Source organism: Vigna unguiculata, chromosome 9 (assembly GCF_004118075.2).
Source record: "Vigna unguiculata cultivar IT97K-499-35 chromosome 9, ASM411807v1, whole genome shotgun sequence".
NCBI classification, from domain to species: domain Eukaryota; kingdom Viridiplantae; phylum Streptophyta; class Magnoliopsida; order Fabales; family Fabaceae; genus Vigna; species Vigna unguiculata.
Window position 1 is genome coordinate 39,000,595 of NC_040287.1, and position 21,510 is coordinate 39,022,104.

The 21,510-nt window shown below is 32.1% G+C and overlaps 4 protein-coding genes across 5 annotated transcripts; all 4 read left to right on the plus strand.

Moving 5' to 3' along the window:
- Positions 1-788: 788 nt before the first annotated feature.
- Positions 789-2,549, plus strand: LOC114163715 (probable WRKY transcription factor 40). The gene is made up of 4 exons (XM_028048009.1): positions 789-800; positions 888-1,094; positions 1,181-1,300; positions 2,154-2,549. Exons 1-4 carry the CDS (start codon positions 789-791, stop codon positions 2,547-2,549), a joined length of 735 nt encoding a protein of 244 aa, XP_027903810.1.
- A 2,756-nt stretch (positions 2,550-5,305) lies between these two features.
- LOC114162261 (protein POLAR LOCALIZATION DURING ASYMMETRIC DIVISION AND REDISTRIBUTION-like) lies at positions 5,306-7,926 on the plus strand. 2 transcript variants are annotated; one of them, XM_028046088.1, is made up of 3 exons: positions 5,306-5,740; positions 6,488-6,951; positions 7,460-7,926. In XM_028046088.1, the coding sequence occupies exons 1-3, from the start codon at positions 5,416-5,418 to the stop codon at positions 7,799-7,801; spliced, it is 1,131 nt and encodes a 376-aa protein (XP_027901889.1). In that variant the 5' UTR covers positions 5,306-5,415; the 3' UTR covers positions 7,802-7,926. The 2 variants fall into 2 exon arrangements, with proteins under 2 accessions (XP_027901889.1, XP_027901890.1); XM_028046089.1 differs by having other exon boundaries at positions 6,491-6,951.
- A 2,433-nt stretch (positions 7,927-10,359) lies between these two features.
- LOC114164705 (chorismate mutase 2-like) lies at positions 10,360-12,486 on the plus strand. Its single transcript, XM_028049450.1, has 5 exons — positions 10,360-10,742; positions 10,820-10,906; positions 10,984-11,127; positions 11,312-11,404; positions 12,226-12,486. The coding sequence occupies exons 1-5, from the start codon at positions 10,485-10,487 to the stop codon at positions 12,451-12,453; spliced, it is 810 nt and encodes a 269-aa protein (XP_027905251.1). The 5' UTR covers positions 10,360-10,484; the 3' UTR covers positions 12,454-12,486.
- A 1,915-nt stretch (positions 12,487-14,401) lies between these two features.
- LOC114162910 (DNA-directed RNA polymerases IV and V subunit 2-like) lies at positions 14,402-19,970 on the plus strand. Its single transcript, XM_028046905.1, has 7 exons — positions 14,402-15,072; positions 15,178-15,387; positions 15,627-16,513; positions 16,642-16,942; positions 17,623-18,567; positions 18,791-19,062; positions 19,345-19,970. The coding sequence occupies exons 1-7, from the start codon at positions 14,584-14,586 to the stop codon at positions 19,844-19,846; spliced, it is 3,606 nt and encodes a 1,201-aa protein (XP_027902706.1). The 5' UTR covers positions 14,402-14,583; the 3' UTR covers positions 19,847-19,970.
- The last annotated feature ends 1,540 nt before the right edge of the window (positions 19,971-21,510 follow it).

Below are 21,510 nucleotides of genomic sequence, written 5' to 3' on the forward strand. Positions count from 1 at the left end.
TTCTTCATTTTCATTTCTTAATTTAGTTTTAGTTATATATATTCAATTATATTCAATTGATTTATCTTTTTTATTTTATTTTTTCTTTTATTTTGAATATTTGATTTATTTTATTTTTATAATTTCTAACCCATACTAGGACCATATTGCACTCGTCTGAGCCGGTTTCAATGGGGAGAACAACACCAATGAGATCTGAGTCTAACCGTATAAGACACTGACACCACTCTCAACCCAAAACCAATCCAAAACCTTAAGGCAATATGTTTATGAGTCTTTATTCTTATATAGTGCTCTACTTTCTCATTTCTGGTCAATGTGGGACTTAGACTCACACTTGAATTTCTAACAATACGGTGGATGAACAATAAGATTCAATGAACTTTATTAAGAAAGCATCATATGAGAAAAGCAGGTTTAAACCTAATCTATGTTTACAAAATGGATGTTTTAAGGAAAAAAAAATTGTTATGTGCATTACCGGAAGAGGAAAAGTGTGAACCTACGTCATGTGTTTGACACATGCATGTTGAAATACGTTTCAGAATCAGACATCATTGTTCACAGTAACCCTATTTTGTCGACCTACTTGTGAACACAAGGAATTTAGATCCAACTCAAGGAGAAACATACGAGGATAATAGTACCATCCCAAAAACTGAAGCATCCACATCATATATATATATATATATATACATCAATGAGTTGAAGTTCTTCCACACCTTTGAACATACCTGCTTATAATTGAATCTGGTTTCTTCTTCTTGTTCCACTTCACATTTTCCATAATGGATGAAAAGGTAGCTAAACCAGCTTGGTTCCTCCTTTGCTGACTCATGTTTTTGTATTTTCAATGTTTTGATTCTAAACAATCTTAATTGGTTTAGGTTGAAATGCTTGAAGCAAAGGTGCGACATATGAAAGAGCAGAATCGTACTCTACGAATGATGCTGGAAACTATGAGCAGAAAATGGCAGAAGCTTCAACTTCATGTTCAAGAGATCAACAATGCACAAGGTTGTCGCCAAAGTTTTTCCACAGCACAAAAGCCATCGCGAATCTTTGTTAAAACCCACCCCAATGACAATAGTGTGGTATGCACATTAACTACTTGTGTTAATGCTCAAATATATAATGAAGTTGATGCATTTATAAAAATTTGAACTGGTTTGGGATATAGATGGTAAAAGATGGTTACCGGTGGAAGAAGTATGGGCAGAAGAAAACTACTAAAGACAATCCTTCACCCAGAGCTTATTACAAGTGCGCGTTGGCTCCTACATGCCCCGTTAAGAAAAAGGTATGTGCACTTTGTTTAGATAGAGAAGTTAAATTTATTAAATTTTTATTTTCTTTGAATAACATACGTTAATTACAATTAAATATATAATAATTATTGATTAGTCAAAAGTGTTAATATTAATTATTTTCTACAAACCCTTTTTTCTATTAACATTAGTTGATGTCAACTTCAACTGTTTATATTTACAAGGTTATTTTTGTTATGTTGGTTTGAGTTTATTTTTATTTATTTTTTTGATTGATATTGGCTGAAAAAAAATTCAATTGAAATTGTTACAAAAAATTTAGTTGATGTTTGCTAAACTATTTTCCAATTAACATAAGAAAAAAAATCTTATTGATAAAATTGTATCATTTGTATTGATGATAGAAAAAAAAAATAATGTATATATTAAAAAACAATCATGGCAAGTGTCAATAAAAAAAAAAATCCAATTTACATTCACTAGGGAGTACCTTTTTAATATTGGTTGAGAAGGTCATAATTAATATCAACCGAAAAGTAATAATTCTAAAATTTAGTTAAGTTCAAGACGTCCGAATCAAAATCGAGTTAATAAGAAAACATTCCACAAATTTGAAAAAAAAAAATCTTATGGTGAAATATGAAATTATATAATTTTAAGTAATTTAATATTTGTTCTAAAATATTAGCTAGAATTTTAATTTGTTTTAAAAAAATATTCAATTATAAAGCATTTCAATTTTTAGAAAAATAAATTACTTTCTTAGAATTTTGTACCCAATCAAATTATAATTTTGCTATTGCATGATGGTTGTTGATATTTGTTATTTAAAAAGTCAAAACAGTGATCTAATAACTATAACCTTTGTGCAATGATATTTGATAGGTGCAAATAAGCATACAGGATAAGTCTATCATAGTCGCAACTTACGAAGGAAAGCATAACCACGGTTTTGCTTCTCGTGATTTATTGAAGCCATCATCATCGTCTACACCCGAAGTCTCGACAATAATGAATAACGATTTACCTATGACAAACATGTCGAACAACATCAACATCGACCTTTGTCTATGGAATCGTGTAACACTTTGTGATGACGATAAACAGCATAAGGACGGTGGCACTCACATTAAAGTTCAGGAATGTGTTACTTCTCTGCTAAAAGATCCTAACTTTATCGCATCTTTTGCTGAAGCCGTTATTCTCTCCATCAATACTCAGAATAAGCAAGTGGGTCTTAACCTCAGTTTGGGTCTTCCTCAACCACATTTCTTTAAGTAAATTCACCTCAACATATCTATGTATATGTTCTTGAAGGAAAAACCAATAATTTCTATCTTCCTTACTACTCCACGCACACGAAAAGAAGTGTGAATTTCGATTTTCTATTTAGTTTTTTATTTTGTTTTTCATATTTTAAATATATTAAAAATTATTTTAACATATGATTAGTTATTTTTTCATATGTGTTGGTCCATTCGAATTCTGAGTCATTGACTCTTATATTATTATTGGATTATGTTTCATATGAAAGGATTTGAAAAGATTATGACATTAGTCTTACACATATAAGATATTTCACACCACTTTTATCTTAAAATCTTAAACAATGATATTATAAATCTTTATTATTATATAGTGTTTAATTTTATTTATTCTATTCAATGTAAGTCTTTCACTCACACTTTGACTATTTCCAACAACATATTATTATTAATATATTTTAAAAGTTCAACCTAAAGATAGAATTTAAATTCCAAAAATAAGTTAGGAATTTCTATGCAAATCTGGCTTTTAATGAACTGATTTGTATACTTTGTTTTTCATATTAATTAACTTTTAGGTTTGTTTGAACTTTACAAGAAAGTGTTACATTTATTGCCATGGTGGGTAGAATATGTGGCACTATATTATGTTTGATGAGAACAATAAATGAAAGTCACGAGATTTTTAATGATGGGGTTTTCATCTCTTATGTTTGGGGCTACTTGATTAAAAAACAGAGTCACGGAAATATTAATTTGTAATTGGTATTGTCTGAATAAAATTAGGAAATCATGATTTTTTTTAAATTAAAATGAATTATTATTTTATTGTCTCTAGAATTTTGATTGGTTGTACCTTTTAAATATCATAAATATATTAAAACTACACCTAGAACTCCTCTATCTGAGATTAATACCTTTAGGAATTAAATAAGATTGTATCTTTTAACATTTTATGAGAGAATTCGGAAATCGAGTAGTAGTTTTAATTTCTAAAGTTACAAAAAGTAAAAAAAGAAAAGAAAAGAAAAAAGGTCCTGTTAAAGTTGATATTCAAGGAAATTAAGTGGATAGTAAATTATAAATTTTAAGAATAATTCTGTTTCTTTAAATTTAAAACTAAAGTAAAAATACTTATAATGTAGACAGAGTGTTCCCTTTTTTTTTTCTTATCATAAATAAAATAAAAGTATAATTCAAATTCGTAATAACATGTTGGAATTTTTTTATTACTGAATTTATCACACGAGAGTAAAAGTCGTCTATATAATAAATTTAATATCATTTTCAATTTTAAATTTTTTTTAACTTTTTTATCTTTACTCCTAAAACTATCTACTTATATTTGGATTCTCAACAAACCATGCTTAAGTCATAAATTTTATGTCCTATTTCTATTAAAAGATCTTAACATTTTATAAGATTTATAAATATAACTATGTCTGATTTTTAATACTGTTATGTTTAGATAGCTAACTAATTTTAGTATTTGTTCAAATCTTATTACTGACTAAAGTTATTTTAACTTTAAAAATAGAAATATCAATCAAAATATTTAAAATAGTAATTAACACTTACAAAATTAACATTAGAATATCAGTTTTAAGAGAATAGTTCAATTAAATATTGCATCATTATTTTCTACAAAAAAGATAATTACCGATACTTTTTAATTTTTAAATACATTATGAAAAATCAAACAAATGTACAGATTATTACAACTTATTTTGCTTCGTGATATCCAATTAGTAATGTTCGTTTGATTCTAACCCTCTTGATATTTCCGCTCCTTTCCCACTGACTAAAAAAAATCATATAATGTTATAAAATATCTTTTATCATGTAAATTATTTTGATGAAATTTAACTCTAGTCAAAGAATGGTAAAAGCAATGTCCAAAATCGTGTGTTCATGTAATGTAACGTTTTCTTTTTTTCTAAAAAAAACAACTATATGCCAACAGCTAAGAACACTGATAACACCACGAATCAAGCAAAGTGTTTCGTAATTATTGGTTTGACATATTTTTTTATTCAAATTTCTTTTTCAGACGCTTATTTATTTTATACAATTATGTGATGTTACGTTGGACGTTTGCAACGTCTAAGGGGACCCATGAAACATGTAATATAAGGACGTTTATGATAATACTATTATATATAAAAAAAATATTGTATTTTCATCAACTAACGCAAATGGAAATGGAATAATTCATACAAAAGTATTTTTCACAAGAAATGGTCACTGACCCTTTCATTTATTTATTGATATTTATATTGCTAGCTAACCACAACCACCAATACTTCATTTTCCTTTTTCTTAATTTCTAACAAAACCTCTTTTATTAATAATACCTAAACCAATGTCCATTACCGTTTATATACAGCCAAAATAAACAGCGTATTAGGAACCACCTTGTGTTGGGTGGTGGGTAAAGTATGTACTAAAATAATAATTCATACGTTAAAAAAATTTAATGCAATATAATAAAATAGAAATATATTACATGAATAATGATATTTTAATTATTAAATTTTGACAACTTTTTTTAATAACATAAGATGTCATCTTTTAAATCATAATTTTAAAATATTAAAAATTAAAAAAATAAAAAATAAAATATCACTTAAAAGATGACATATAAAAAAATTTTAAAATTTAACAATAAAAAATCATTTTTAATATTATTTTTATTACAGTATAATCTTAATGTTTAGAGTAAATAGTAAAAAGGTGTGAATAATTAACAGATAAATATAATGAAGGGTGGGGATAGAGAAGAAGTATAATGAAGAAAACCTAAGTTTCCCTCCAAAATCCAAAATAGAAGGTCTCTGGATTGAACTTTGAAGTTGAATCGTTGGTTATCATCAACCAATTTAATGTCAACGAAACAGAAACACCTCTTCTTGAAATCCCCAAATCTTAATTTGTGTCCCGTCGCTCACTCACACTCTCTCCACCGTCGGTTACGCATCGCTGATATTCTTCTTGCCGACCAAGATCACGACGGCGTCGATTGCATGGACGCCTTCCGAGAAACGCCGTCGAAGAAGTGCTTTTCGCCTCGCAGGCTCGTTGAGTCGTTGCTGGCGCCGCTGAGGCTGGGCAAGGGAGTCAGACTTCAGCAACACCGGCAGAACGGGACCGGTGATTTGGACGCGCCGCCGTCGGCGACGAATGACCTCAAAGGAAGCGATGATTGTAGTGAGAACCCTGGTTATTTGCAATTTATTGTTAATTTCATAGTATTGGCTTCAAAAGATACGTAACTGTTACTGTGTGTGTGTGCTTAATTCCTTTGCTGATGCTTCGCTTGTGGTTTTACCGTTAGGTTTTATTTCCTAATTAGTCCTCAGTTAGTTGTATTACTGTTGACCATGTTTTCTGAATTTGGTTTTAATTATGAAAATTGGTTAATAATGTAGATTGTATGTTTATGAATTGCTACATGATTCGTTACTCTGCAAGGTTGAATTCTGTTTGCTTGAAATTGCATTGCATTGTAACAAGTCACGTAGCAATCCATAAACATAATGGTTTTCACTATTGTATCGAGATTCTGCGTGAAAACCATTGTTTATGCTCATTTGAAGTTTGAAATCTGTTTTCTTCCAAATAATGTTATATGCATACATCACTTTGTATAATTGTATATAATATAATTCCAGGTTCGGCAATTACTAGCTTTGTACGTGTCTTTCCATAGCGTTTAGGGTTTAGGATTTTCCTTTTACCCCTGAAATTCTGTACTAACTTTTTGTTTTTTTTTAAATATCAATTCTATAGATATATGAACATTTTTTTTTCTGTTAGAGATGAAAAAGGCAAATTAGTTTTACACTTTTACCTATTTATTGCCTTTGTTCCTTTCATTCTCTTCACAGTTCTGCAGTTTTCTTTTTGTCTTTGTCCGGACATTGTTGTTAACTATTCGACGTTGTTTATGTTCAGCAGCAGGACAGTTACATGAGAGTGATACATCTTTTAAGATAGGAGTTGGTTGTGGCTTGCTGTATCTCCTCGCAGCAAGTAAAAATGAGCTGGGTAAGATGGTTGAGTTGCGGAAAGAAATGGAGGTGCTCCTTCAAAATATGAAAGGAGAACTACAGAGTAAAGATGTGCTTCTTAAGCCATTGAAACAAAATGACGCTCTTGCTTTTTCCATAACTGATATTCAAGAAGTTTCCAGTTCTGATAGTCAGATTTCTATTCATTCACAAACACAGTATGTTCAACCAGAGTCAAAACGAAATATGGTTCCCAATCATTTTTTAGAATGTAACATAAGTGAACAAGGTGAATGTGCAGAAGAAATAAATGATCTCCAGGCAGAATTCGAGATTGAGTTACAGAGGTTGCAACTGTATTTGGATGGAGAAGCTGAATTCGAAGATGCAAAACACGAGGGAGTCAAGGTAGATTGTTTCATAGTTTGCTTCCTCCTAATTACCTTTTCCTGATACTGGCATTGAATAACTTTGTTTCATTTATGTATAATTAATCGAGAAGAGAATAAATTTCCTCCAGTTAAATCCCAGTCAACTCATTTCTTTTACTGTTTCTTTGAGGTATGTGTCAACCAACACATTGTCAGGAGGAAACTATTACATGGTTAGTACAACCTGTTAGATACATGAACCTTTCAAATATCAGTTTGAGAATAATCTCCTTAATTAATGGCAACAACAAGATGAAGCTTCTATGAAAAGCCCTTCTACTGCCAAATACCGTTTCTAGATAAGGAGGCTACTCTCGGTAGAAGAAACAAATGAAATTTATACTAGTTTTGAAGCTATGTGCTATAGCTGCATTTTTTTTTTCGTGTGCTTGTCCCTTTTCTGTAGGTTGTAAATACTTGTGTTACTTTGTGTTAAGTTATTGGTTATATTATATTCCAGAATGGCTGAAAACAGGAATTTGCAGGTTACTGTTAAGGACTGTAGTTCAAAAAGCAGCCATAGTTCAAGTTTTGGTGAAATAATAATGGAACCTATAGGAGCAGATTATGATGTATCATTTGGAGTTTCTCCAATTGAACTGGAGAGAAGGTTGCATGAACTACTTGAAGCAAGACTGGAAGAACGGATAACAGAGCTGGAATCTGCGTTAGAATGCACCACAGAAAAGCTGATCAAAAAAGAGATAGAGGCTACTTGGTGGAAAGACACTGCACGACTTGTCTCACAACATGTTCCAGAAACTTCTCGGTTTACTTTTCCACTTGATCCTGAGATTGCTGTAAAGTTGAGTAAATTTGTAGGATAGTTTTTATCAGTGTGAAGTCAATTAAGCAACCATAATATTTTGAGCAGCACAATTTAACGACCCACTGTTATATGTATATACGTCTCTTTTTTCTTCAAAATTTTGGGTTAGCCCTCTAGAGTTAATAATGGTTTTGAGGATTATTTTAATTGGGTTTGGGGATTACTAACAGTAGAATAGAAATTGACGTCAATTAAAATTATTTTCCATTAAAATTGACGTCTGATACAACAAGCCTTTTGTGATTTATTGTTCTTATGTAAAGGCTTAATTTGGGAACTGGAAGGTACTGCAGTGACATCTGTTTGATGCAAACAGAATTCGAGTTTTTTCGTAGACAGTCTCATCTCTGGTAGGTTTAAATATCCATCTTGTTTTCTCTACCGCGACTTGATTTCGTCATGTTCACCATAAGAAATTCTGTTGGAACTCAGTTGTAAAATTTGTCATTTAATTATAAAAGCTTAGTTTTTTACTAATAAAAAAAGAGAAAACTCAGGTAACCTTTTAATAATTACTTTCAGAAAAAACTTATATGTTATTTGCCGTGTTTGGATTTGAAAATAGACAATAAACTTGAAAGATCGGGAAAAAGATGAATATAAAGTTGTTTGAATTAAATAAAATATTATATAATTTAAATGAATTTAAAATGAGAATGTGTACAATAATGAGTATAATAGATTAATAATAATATTTAAAAAATAATAATAATATTATTTTGCCCTTAATTATAAAAGTAATTTATATAAAGTATAATTAATGATATTATTATTATTATAAATATTATATATATATATATATTTATTTATTTATTATTATTATTATACTGCCTATACTTTCATTTTTAAACAAACATTTTGTTTTGTTTTAAATATATGTAAATCAACAAAAACAAATGAACAACTCGTTCTTAAATCCATCTGCATAAACAATATTTCTGCAAATACAAACACAACATTAATATTTAATCTGAAAATAAAGGTACTTCTTTCCAAAATAAAACTATTTTAGGTTATGACGTATAAATTAAGAAATAATCAATTATATAGATTTAGATTAAAATATCACCATGATAAAATGGACTAACTTAGTCCGTTTTGATCTATTCTGGCTAATCCATCATAAAGTGAATTAAAATTTGTTATCCATCTTGTCAAAAGACGGGTTAACCTACCAATTTTTTTAATTAAAAATAAGAATAGGTCTCGCAAATATCAAAGTAATATGAATTTAAAAGGAAAAAAAAGAGACGTATATAATTCTATGATCAATGTATGTGTCTTTTCAACACACATTGTATATATTTATATTGTATTAAATGATTTTCTGAACGATTTCAGAGGGCATTTGTTGGAAAAGTTAATTTGATAGTTAGAATGATTAAAATTTGTAGAGAATATTGAAAAGCAATTATTTTAAAGAAAAGTGGTGCAATTTATACCTTGATTTGATTGCATTTATGAAATTTGCAGTTTCCATTAGAAAAACGTTATATTATATTCCAACATATTCACATTCTTTGTCCTTTATTATAGGTAGATTCGAAGAATGTAGATCGTTTCAATATCTCTGAGCCCAGAGATATATTCTTTTGTAATGTCGTTTTAATATGATCTTTTAGATCGTTTAAAAATATATTCTTGATTTTTTTTTAAATGTCTTGATCGGTAATAATTTCAACATTGGAAGAACACAGAAAAATAAAAATAAAAGCTACCTCAGGGATCTCTGAGGATAGCTATGCAATACTTGCTTTTCCTTTTCATGAATAAGTGCTGGATTGAATTAAGTGTAAGATTTAATTAGTTACATAGTCCTCATTTTTATTTAAATGTGTCAGTTTTGTATTTATTTTTAAAAATGTGTTTCAGTTCTAACTTTTGAATAAGTGTATTTTGAATATCAATACCTTTAACGATGTTAATAATTTTAATTTTTTTGATGAAAATGATCTAATTAAAATATCTTTTTAGCCGTTCATACTCAAACATATTTTTAAAAATGGATATTAAACTGACACATTTAAATCAAAATAGATACCATTTAACTGATTAAATGTAACATTTTCTCACTGCTCTAATTCTCAATCTGGAATGAAATCCAGACCCATTTTGTTAAGTCATTCATTTTCATAAACCAAACTTTATAATATAATTCTATATTACAATAAAATGAATTTCCATGCATTGAGAATTTGTGCTGAAATTTCCCATAAAAATAGATCCAATATATATAGTATTATCCTGTGGCTATTAATGAATCGTTTGGTATTCACGTGAAAACTGAAAAGGAGAAATGTACGAGTGAAAAAAGATAAGATGGTTTCGTGCAATGTGGCACCATTCTCTTTCTCCTTTCTTTATCTTTATCTTCTGTTTTGAAACAAACACCTTAATTTTCCATTTTCCACATTTATTTCCCTCCATGGTTCTCCAATAAATAAATGTATTAAGCAGTCTTGACTTTTTGGTCCACGGTAATGCACAATTAATACTACAATATCTCTCCCTTTATAAGTGCCAGATTAATAAAGATATAATAATGGACAACCTTAACCATTGAATTGACCCTGCCCCTTCACACGTACTATAAGACATTGTTGTTTTCTTTGGTGTTTTTTCTGATCAAACGTTGTGTTCTTCTACATGTTAACCGGGGTGTGTTCTCTTCCAATAACACGATGCTTCGGTTCCTTGTGTCGGTTCTCGTGTTGGCAAGTTGCAAGGAGGTTCAAAAAATGGCGAAAGCACAGTACACAGTAGATTCAGCAAGAGCGTGTTTGGTTAGACAAGAAGACACTATCATATTTGCTTTGATCGAAAGGGCAAAGTTTCCCTTGAATTCCCCAACCTATAATCACACTTTCACTTCCATTTCCCAGATTCAAGGTTCACTGCTTCACTTCTTCATTCGCAACACAGAAGCAATTCAATCTAAGGTACCTTTAATTCACCTTAGTCGTCTATTGTTGTTTACATTTTGTTTTTGTTCTGATTTCATCATGGTATGTTGCAGGCAGGTAGATACACTAATCCTGAAGAAATTCCGTTCTTCCCAGAAAATTTACCTCCCTCGGTTGCACCATATTACCCCTCCTCAGAGGTAATTCATTTCGAAAATGCTGCACGATTTGCTATTACTTAATGAGTGGAAGCAAAAGGATCTATTGTTGTTTTTAGTTTTTGCATTCTGCAGGTGCTTTGATTAACATAAACAAGGACATTTGGAAACTGTACTTTCATGTGCTGCTTCCGATGTTTGTTGCTTCCGGTGATGATGGAAACTACGCACAAACTGCTGCTGCCGATCTTACGTTGTTGCAGGTGAAATAATTTATTGTTTTTTAAGTTAATGGATGATGTTATGCAGAACAGTATTTTAAAATGTGAAAGCAGTTTCAGATTTTATTTTATTGAATGTGTTTTTGTGTAGCTCAACGAGACCTTTACTGCAACATTGTTGTGACTTGCCACACGCAATTTATTTGATTCCATAAAATTTCTGCAGGCCATCTCTAGAAGGATTCATTATGGAAGATTCGTTGCTGAGGCCAAATTTAGAGAAACTCCTCAAATCTTCGAGTCTTTAATTCGTGCCAAGGTATACATATAATGTTTTCATTCTTAACCATTCTAGTGACCATAGCTAATGAATGGAGAGTTTATTGATGCTAGTATTAAGTGTTCTTTATCTTCAACAAGGAGTGCAGAGGAGGATTTTAAGTTTAATTTAATTTCGTTTTAAAGATTAGAATTGTGGTCACTTATAGTACTGAACTAGATATTAATAGAGGTATGATAGTAAACATGTCCGACCAACAATAAATTTTGGATTACTTTGATACAATCTTAAAGATATGAAATTTAAAGGATTAAATATATTTTTATCCCTTAACTTTTAGTGAATTTTGAAATTAGTTTATTTTGAAACTTTTGACCAATTTAGTTTTTTATCTTTCAAAATACGTAAATTTAGTCATTTTAATCAAATTTTGTTAAATTTATTTGACATTTCAAGCGTGTTTCATACTAGTATTTGACTTAACATTAAAAGAAAAATGTGTCGAATAATATAAACAACTCAAATAAAATACTGAAATGTGTACGAAACATCAAATAAAACTAACAAAATTTGATTAAAAGAACTAAATTCACGTATTTCGAAAGATAAATTGCTAAATTGGTCCAAAATTTCAAAATTAACTAATTCCAAAATTCACTAAAAATTAAGAGACAAAAATTTAAACATAACTTAATATCACAAAATTAGTTTATAAAATAATATTTGTATTCGCTGTAAATTTAGTTTATCTTGAATCGATGTCAGATTTGTAACGATATCAAACCTCAGGTTATCGGTCATTACAAAGGTTTTGCATCAGTTGAGGTTACCGTTTCTATGCTATTGTTTGTGTTGTGCAGGACAGGAAAGCATTGATGAAAGTGTTGACATTGGAGAGCATCGAAAAGATGGTGGTGAAGAGGGTTGAAAAGAAGGCCATGGTGTTTGGACATGAAGTGAGTCTTGAACATGTGAAGGAAGGTACGTACAAGGTTGATCCATCTGTGGTTTCTCTGTTGTACCAGAAATGGTTGATACCACTCACAAAAAATGTTGAACTCGAATACTTACTAAGACGTCTCGATTGAAGCCATCTCAATGCAATCAAATTACGAAATTAATGTCGTGTTATTGTTAATTTAAATTTATCAGTTTCTTGTTTCGTTGTTAATTGCCAAATTTTATGGATGTTAGTTCAGAAAATAATGTTATATAACTGTATAAAGTTTTGCATATACTTAGAGAAGGATTGGAAATTTTAATCTTGCTGATTATCTCTTGTTGGGTGGGTGCCCACATTTAATAGAAACAATATTTGGCTTTATTTTATTTTTTACTGTTTTGTTCTACGTTGTACCACCGAAAATGTTTTAATGGTGTTAACTTTATTTTAAAAGATTTTCAAGTAAAATAAAATCAAAACTAATAAGATGAGTAGGCATGTCTCTTAAAATGTGAATAGTAGTAAAACGATACTTTTTTAATTTAAAAAAAATGTCAATAATCTTCTCCAAGAAAAATGTTAATTATAATAATAATATATTATTATTATTATTATTCAGAAAAAAATGATAATTTTTTACCTCTTTTAACTTTTACTGCACTCGTTAGGTTATACATCGAATTTCTTAAATATGTACAGTATTTTAAAACGTAAAAAAAGAAAAGAAAAAAAAGAACATAATACAGTGGTTCTCTTGTAATTAAATGTAATTTATAACTCTGTTTTGTACTTTAACAAATCAGAAAAATTTCAGGCGGATAGGTAACCAGATATTTTTATTATTTTTTAGATGTAAATCATTAACATTCTAGTAGGGGAACTTTCTCCCGTTTTTCAAATATAAACATTAAATCGTCACATAAGAGAGGGTAAAAACGAATATCAAAATCTGCATGTCCCAACATAAAAGAATCGTTACTTGAGTATCATTAAGTAGCTTCATAACTAAAAATGTAATGAAAAATAGCATATAAGTATTCTTTTAAATACTTTTCAAGAATTTGAACATACTTAACTTCATTAAATTCCCAAATCAAGCATATAATTGTGTTTAGGTTATTAAGGTTAATATAACTGTATTAGAACTTTAAATAGAATATTATTTCCAATATTTTATAATTTTAAAAGTTTATAATGACATGTTTCAAACGTTATTGCTTCTTATGAACTGATATTTGTTCTTAATAAAGTATTATTAGCTAACTTAATTAGTCCATGATTCATGTTATAATATGGTTTTACAGGCTGCAACTAATTATCAACTTTTCTCAGTGACCTGAACTCAGGAGTAGTAATGAGAAACTTAGTTTTTGGGATAAACTAACAAAATGAGAAAACTGGAAAGTGAACAAGGTAGCCAAAGACTGGGATTCAAGCTTCAAAGACACCAAACATTTTGAAATTTGAATCTGCTAAATATGCGAAAAACATTACATCTAGGAGATAAGTTGTATTGAAATATAAAGTTTCAATTCAGGCGTGACTTATGAAGAAGTGAACCCTGAATAACCTCAGAAAAGAAAAGAGTAAACAGTCTATTGCAAAGAAATGGAAACCATTTATTAATAAACGATAAAATCTTTACATGATAAGTTGATTATGTAAAGTTGAATTAGATTTAAAATTTATTATTTTTTATAATTATATATTTTCAGTTCTCATATTTAAAAAAATGACTTAATATATTTTTTTCTCAAATTATTATAAAAAAGGTATATTTTATTTCTAAACTAAATCATAAATTATTTATTTGTTTTTGTATTTTATAAGAATGAATTTAAAACATTCTTTCTAACGACTACATTTAGTGTATGAAATTTTTTATAATTTAATTTGAAAAAAAAAACAATTTTTATAGTAAGGTAAGAATCAAAACATATTAAAAAAAATAATTTTAATCTTATATTTTACTTGATTTTATTTTTGGTCTCTACTATGTGTGAAGGTGAGACGAGAGGACACATGCGTCTTTCCGTTCCCCTTTCAAGGACACTACAAACATATTCATTCACTTGAGACAAGATCAGAGGTAATGAGGTAGTGATTTTCTATTTATACCCCTCCTCATCACGCACCAAGCATTTCATTTCAATTCCTGCAAATTGTACGTGTTGTTCAGACTTCACACTCCCACTCACACTATAGAGTAGAGTGTAGAAAACCAAAACCCAAAAACCCTAGCTTTGTTCTCGTTCCAGGAAACGCATTCATCGGAATGGGTCACGTCGGTTCCAGCAAGGGTGGCACCAAGGCAGGGATGACCGCCGCGATGATGGATATCGACGATGACGTAAGCGACGACGACCTCGGTGACCTCGACCCGACCAACGCCGAAATCCTCGAAGAATTCGGCGGAGAAGACGCATTCAGGTACCACTGCAAGAAGTTCTCGATGCTGTTCTTCGAGGAGTACGGTCTGATCAGCCACCAAATAAACTCCTACAACCACTACGTCACCGTCGGCCTTCAGAGAACCTTCGACGGCTTCGGCGACTTGGTCGTAACGCCCGGCTTCGACCCTTCCAAAAAGGGAGATAACGAGCACTACCGTTACGCCTCCGTCAAGTTCGGCAAGGTCAAGCTCGACAAGCCCATGTGCTGGGGCGGTGAGTTAAACAACCAAGAGTTAAAGATGCTTCCGCGTCACGCGCGGCTTCAGAGGATGACCTACGCGTCGAAAATGAAAATCTCAGTTAAAGTTCAGGTAGGGAAAATAGTGTGCTAGTGTTGTTTTAATGTGTGTGTGGGCAATGTAGGTTTGTTACCTTTGTTAGAGCAATTTCTGATGTGTGTTTGTGTGGAATTTTAGGTGTATGTTCCGAAGAAGATTCGGAGTGATAAGTTCAAGACTGGGAAGGAAGAGTTCCTTGATAAGGAGATTCTGAAGGAAGACGAGAAGGAGATCATCATTGGGAAATTGCCTGTCATGGTCAAGTCGGATTTATGTTGGATGAAAGGTGAAAAGGATGATTGTGAGTTTGACCATGGAGGTTACTTTCTCATCAAGGGTGCCGAGAAGGTTGGTTTGTATTTAATTTTTAAGGATTTTTAGGTTGAACTTAATTTCTTTTTTTGATCTTGTTGACCTTTATCTGTTGAGTTTTACAATAGCTACTTTTAAAATCATATTTAGCAAATTTTCTGACTGTGAGTGGAAATTTGCTTCTTGATCGTTATTGCGTGTTTGCGATGCATTTCTTCAGTGTTTAGGGTATGTTTAGTGATATGGAATTTGTTTCCTGTGAAAAATCGTTGCAGACTTTTATTGCACAGGAGCAACTGTATTTAAAGAGGCTTTGGGTTATAAACAGTCCAGGTTGGATGATTGCCTACAAGTCACAGATGAAGAGAAATAGGATGGTTATTAAACTGGTAGGCAATTCTAGGACTGAAGAAGGGGAGAATGGAGACATGTTTCTTAATGTTTATTTTTTATCTGTTGAGGTTCCTGTGTGGGTACTATTTTTCGCACTTGGTGTCCAATCTGATAAAGAAGTTGTAGATCTCATTGGTTGTGACAATGATGATGTTAGAATTCAGAATATTCTCTTTGCGTCTGTTCGTGATGCTGATGAGAAATGTGGCAGTGCATTTGGTAGGGGTAGGAATGCAGTTCAATATTTAGAGAAGTGTATAAAGAGTGTCCAATTTCCGCCTCCTGAGTCTATTGAGGAGTGCCTTGAAATTTATCTCTTTCCTGGGATCAGCGGCTTAAAGAGAAAGGCACGCTTCCTTGCATATATGGTGAAGGGTCTCTTGCTGGCTTATACCGGCCGCAGAAAATGCGACAACAGGGATGATTTCCGTAATAAGAGGCTTGAATTGGCCAATGAGCTTCTTGACCGTGAGCTGAAAGTGCACATAGCACATGTTCGGAAGAGAATGTCCAAGGCACTGCAAAGGGATCTCTATGGAGATAGAGATGTACGCCCCATTGAGCATTATGTTGATGCGTCAATAATTTCAAATGGTTTGCAAAGGGCATTTTCAACAGGAGCATGGTCACATCCGTACAAGAGGATGGAAAGGATCTCTGGTGTGGTTGCAACTGTAGGGCGCACTAATCCCTTACAAACCATGGCTGAGCTAAGAAGAACGAGGCAGCAAGTTCAGTACACGGGAAAAGTTGGGGATGCTAGATATCCGTAAGTAACTTCAAGTTATTATTATTATTTTCTTTCTTCATTTATACTGTTTGTTACACCAAGTTATGGCTTATTCTTTTCCTTTTTTTCTTTCTTTAATTTATTATAACACAAGTTTGCGGTTGCAGGCATCCTTCTCACTGGGGCAAGGTTTGTTTTCTCTCTACCCCAGATGGTGAAAATTGTGGACTAGTAAAAAATATGGCTGTCACGGGACTAGTAAGCACTGATGTATCTAATGCATCTGAATCTATACTGCCTACATTGTTGGATTGTGGGATGGAAGAACTTGTCAATGATACTGAAACTCATCTGGGAAACAAGGAAAAAATTTTCCTAAATGGTGATTGGGTTGGAGTGTGCCCTGATTCCAGTTGGTTTGTGGCTGAGCTACGAAGTAAAAGACGAAAAAATGAACTGCCTCATCAGGTTCACTTTTAATGTGTTTTGTATGCTCTACTAGTCACCTTTTATATATCTTTTGGAACTTTCTTTTAATTTGAGCAATGAATGGATCTCGACTTGTGGGGAAAGGCTTTTGCTATTGATGTTATACGTTTTTAATTTCGGCTATAAACCATCAAATCTAGTAAAGGCAACAGGTTTTATAGCTTAATGCATGACAACCACCACACAGATGATTTATCAACAAAAGATATTGTTACTTTTTGAGCATTTGGAAACTTATGTCTACGTTGGCTAATAATTTTGTAGCTTAGTTTATGTCATTGTGAGGACTGTGATTGTCAATGAGTAACATGTGGTAAATGCTTTACTTGCATCACATGATTGGTTTAACTGTTTGGACACTCTTTTCTCAGTGAATGATGGTGTTGTTTGAAGACACCTTCCTCCGCTGGGTTTTCAGTTGTCTATCTCTCTGTGTGCATCCATAGCTAGCTGTTGTTCTATCGGGCTTTATGAACTTTTTATTCATATGATTATACTGTTGTCTGCTTGTCCTATCATTAAGTTTATTGGGGAACATGCTTTTTTGTCAAACATCTATTCTCTCACTCTCTTCATAGCGGTATTTGCAGTAGTCAGCACCAGGTAGTTTTGTTGATTCTATTTCTTTTGAACCTGGTTATTACTACTTTCCATTGCAGGTGGAAATCAAGAGAGATCAATCTCAACATGAAGTGCGTATTTACTCTGATGCAGGAAGGATTCTACGTCCTCTTTTAGTAGTTAGTAATCTACTAAAAATTAAAAGATTTAAATCAGAACGTTATTCTTTCCTTACTCTACTGGAAGAAGGTGTTGTTGAACTAATTGGACCTGAAGAAGAGGAAGACTGCTGTACTGCTTGGGGCGTTCAGTATTTATTTGGAAAAGAGGGGAAAAGATCTGTCAAGTACACACATTGTGAACTTGATATGTCTTTCTTATTGGGTTTAAGTTGTTCACTTGTCCCATTTGCCAATCATGACCACGCAAGGAGGGTGCTCTACCAATCTCAGAAGCACTCCTCACAGGCTATTGGCTTTTCTACTTTAAACCCAAATATTAGAGTTGATACTTTGTCTCATCGGTTACACTATCCCCAAAGGCCCCTTTTTCAAACAATGACTTCAGATTGTCTGGGAAAACCAACTCCACTGGGTCAAAGTAAAATTCATCCAAAGCCAGAATTCTATAATGGGCAGAATGCAATTGTGGCTGTCAATGTACATCTGGGATACAATCAAGAGGATTCCTTGGTGATGAACCGGGCTTCATTGCAGCGTGGTATGTTCAGGTCTGAGCACATAAGGAGTTACAAATCTGAAATTGATAATAAGGATTCTTCAGATAAGAGGCGCAAACCTGAAGACATTATAAATTTTGGAAAGCTTCAAAGTAAAATTGGTCGAGTTGATAGTCTTGATGATGATGGCTTTCCATATGTTGGGGCAAATTTGCAAAGTGGTGATATTATTATTGGGCGGTGTGCTGAGTCTGGTGCAGACAATAGTGTGAAGTTAAAGCATACTGAAAGGGGTTATGTACAAAAGGTTTTGCTGTCTTCAAATGACGAGGGGAAAAATTTTGCAGCGGTTTCATTGAGACAGGTAGGTAACTGGTGATCACCAAAGTACATTATCAAAGATACTTGCGTCTGAAACTACTGGAATTTCTGCTATGAATATAACTTGCTGTATGGTCAAGTACATACATGTAGATGGGCATACTTTAAGTTGTGCATCATCTGAACGTGAATGTTTTATGTTAACACAGCTGAAAGCTAACTTAAATTTGATCACTGAATAAATATGTTATTTACTAATTCTGCAGGTTCGAAGTCCAGTTCTTGGTGACAAGTTCTCCAGTATGCATGGACAAAAGGGTGTTTTGGGATTTCTGGAGTGTCAGGAAAATTTTCCTTTCACTAGACAAGGCATTGTTCCTGATATTGTCATTAATCCGCATGCCTTTCCCTCACGACAAACTCCTGGCCAACTCCTAGAGGCTGCTTTAGGAAAGGGGATTGCTTGTGGTGGTACACTGAGACATGCTACGCCTTTCTCCACTCCTTCTGTTGATGCCATTACTGATGAGCTTCACAGGTATAGTTTGATCGTACTATTTAGTTTACTTCAAATGCAGTTTGGACTATACTGTGGGGTGTTATTATGTGACCCATTATTTAGATAATGAACTTGCATTTCAGCTTCTGCTCCTGTCTACTGTATAACTTTCTCTTATATACCTATAATGTATTCGATTGTCTATTATCTGTACTCTAGTGTTGCTTTAAAATTAGGAAGTAGTTTACCTAAACTTATTCTTAAAGTTGGTATGTTCCCATTGTTTTACTGAGCCTTACCCATGTTATGAGGATATGGCAGAGCTGGGTTTTCGAGATGGGGAAACGAGAGGGTATACAATGGAAGGACTGGTGAGATGGTCCGATCACTCATTTTTATGGGACCAACATTTTACCAACGTCTGCATCATATGTCTGAAGACAAGGTTAAATTCCGCAACACCGGTCCTGTTCACCCGTTGACCCGACAGCCTGTAGCTGACAGAAAACGATTTGGAGGTATCAAGTTTGGTGAAATGGAGCGTGATTGCTTGATAGCTCATGGTGCTTCAGCCAACCTGTATGAACGCCTCTTTACACTTAGTGACTCGTCTCAGATTCACATCTGCACCCAATGCAAAAATGTTTCAAATGTGATCTTGCGCCCAGTCTCTGGTGGCCGGAAAGTACGAGGTCCTTATTGCCGCCACTGTGAATCCGCAGATGACATTGTGGTTGCCCATGTTCCATACGGGGCAAAACTGTTATGCCAGGAGCTCTTTAGCATGGGCATAAATCTTAAATTTGATACCCAACTTTGCTAGACGGAACTCTTAACATGTATCTTTTGTTCATTTCCTTGACTTTGTTCAGTGTAGATATCACTTGATGTTTTGTTGAATGCTTTAGCCAGATAACATCATATCCGAGCTTTAATTTCTTTTAGTATGTGTAGATATCACTTTGGTTTGTGCATGTTTCTTGAAAACCAATCAGTTTGGAGTATTGCTTGATATTCTGAGCTTAACCCGAACGTAGATGCGTCATCTCTTCTATAAGTCTTTCCTCGTAAACTAAGAGAACTTTGGACCCTAAATTCTGATTTCACGTGAAGTGATACGCTTGTATAGTGCTCAGATGAATGGTTTTAACTATGTAGTTTAACCTATTGATTAAATGCGTAGTAAAATTTAAGATTGAAATATGAGATCTAGTTCAACGATAGAAAAGGATGCGTGTTCCTCTATAAATTAAAGTACAAAAACAAAAACCTTAAATAAGTTTTGAATTCCTACAATATTGTATCACGCTCCCCTTTATAGTAACCAGCACAGAGGTGACAGGGTTTAATTAGTGGGTGTTGTGGTTCACAATGACGTTAGGCTATGCATTGGTGATTACAAAGTGTGTTATTGTTTGAAAGTGTTATGTTTCCGGAGCACGTATTTGTGGGGTATTGGCTATTCTATGTGAAGTGATCACGGCTTAGAAGTGTTAGAGTTTGTCACACTTGTACAATGAATAAAATGTTTTTATTAAGGTGGGTAAATTGGTCTGAATATGTTTTGAAATATATTGGTAAAGAGATAATCATATTGACTAGTTAGACCTAGATAAGTGATCATGCTTTAAGTTAATTGATATATTAAAAGAAGACTTCAAGATGTAGGTTATGATGACTGAAGGATAAAGACATTGTGAATGAGACACTTATAGATAAAAATTATATTAGTTTACCAATTTCATCGTCATACAATAAAGGTATTGGTTGAAGGTGTTGGTCAACACTATACAAAGAGCGGAGAGAACATAAATTATGAGAAATTAGGAAATTGTGAAAATATTTAGGATGAAGACTTTATAGATGAAATAACAAGAGAATGATGAATTTGATGATTTCCATGAACCATAAATTACTTTTACAAAGAATAGGAGAATAACAAAGAGTATAACTAAAACAAAATGTAAATATACATTGGACCTAAATGATGGTTTTGAAGGGGAGGAAATAGGAGGTGGGAAATCAATCTTTAAAGGTGAAGAAAATGTTGAAAAATAAATGTTAGGTTTAAGAAAATAATTAAACAAAGTGTATTAAATGACTTGGATATATACACTTAAAATGATTCTGATAAGTTTAGTCAAATGAAAGAATAAAATATTTATAGTAGTATGTTTCTAAAGGAAATAATTATGTGAAATAGTGTTTAGCTTCAAGTGTATATTTGTTTCTAAATGACATAAGGTAGAGAAGCAGAAAAATATATAAAAAGTTAAACAGAAAATTAAAACTAAAAAATATCAAAAACACAAAAAACCAATAAAGAACAAATATGTTAAACTTTCCTCAAACGTGACCATATTTATGTAAGAGCTAACATATTATCCTAAATATTTTAATATTCGTAATTATATATATATATATATATATGTATATATATATATATATATACATATATATATATATATATATATATATATATATTAT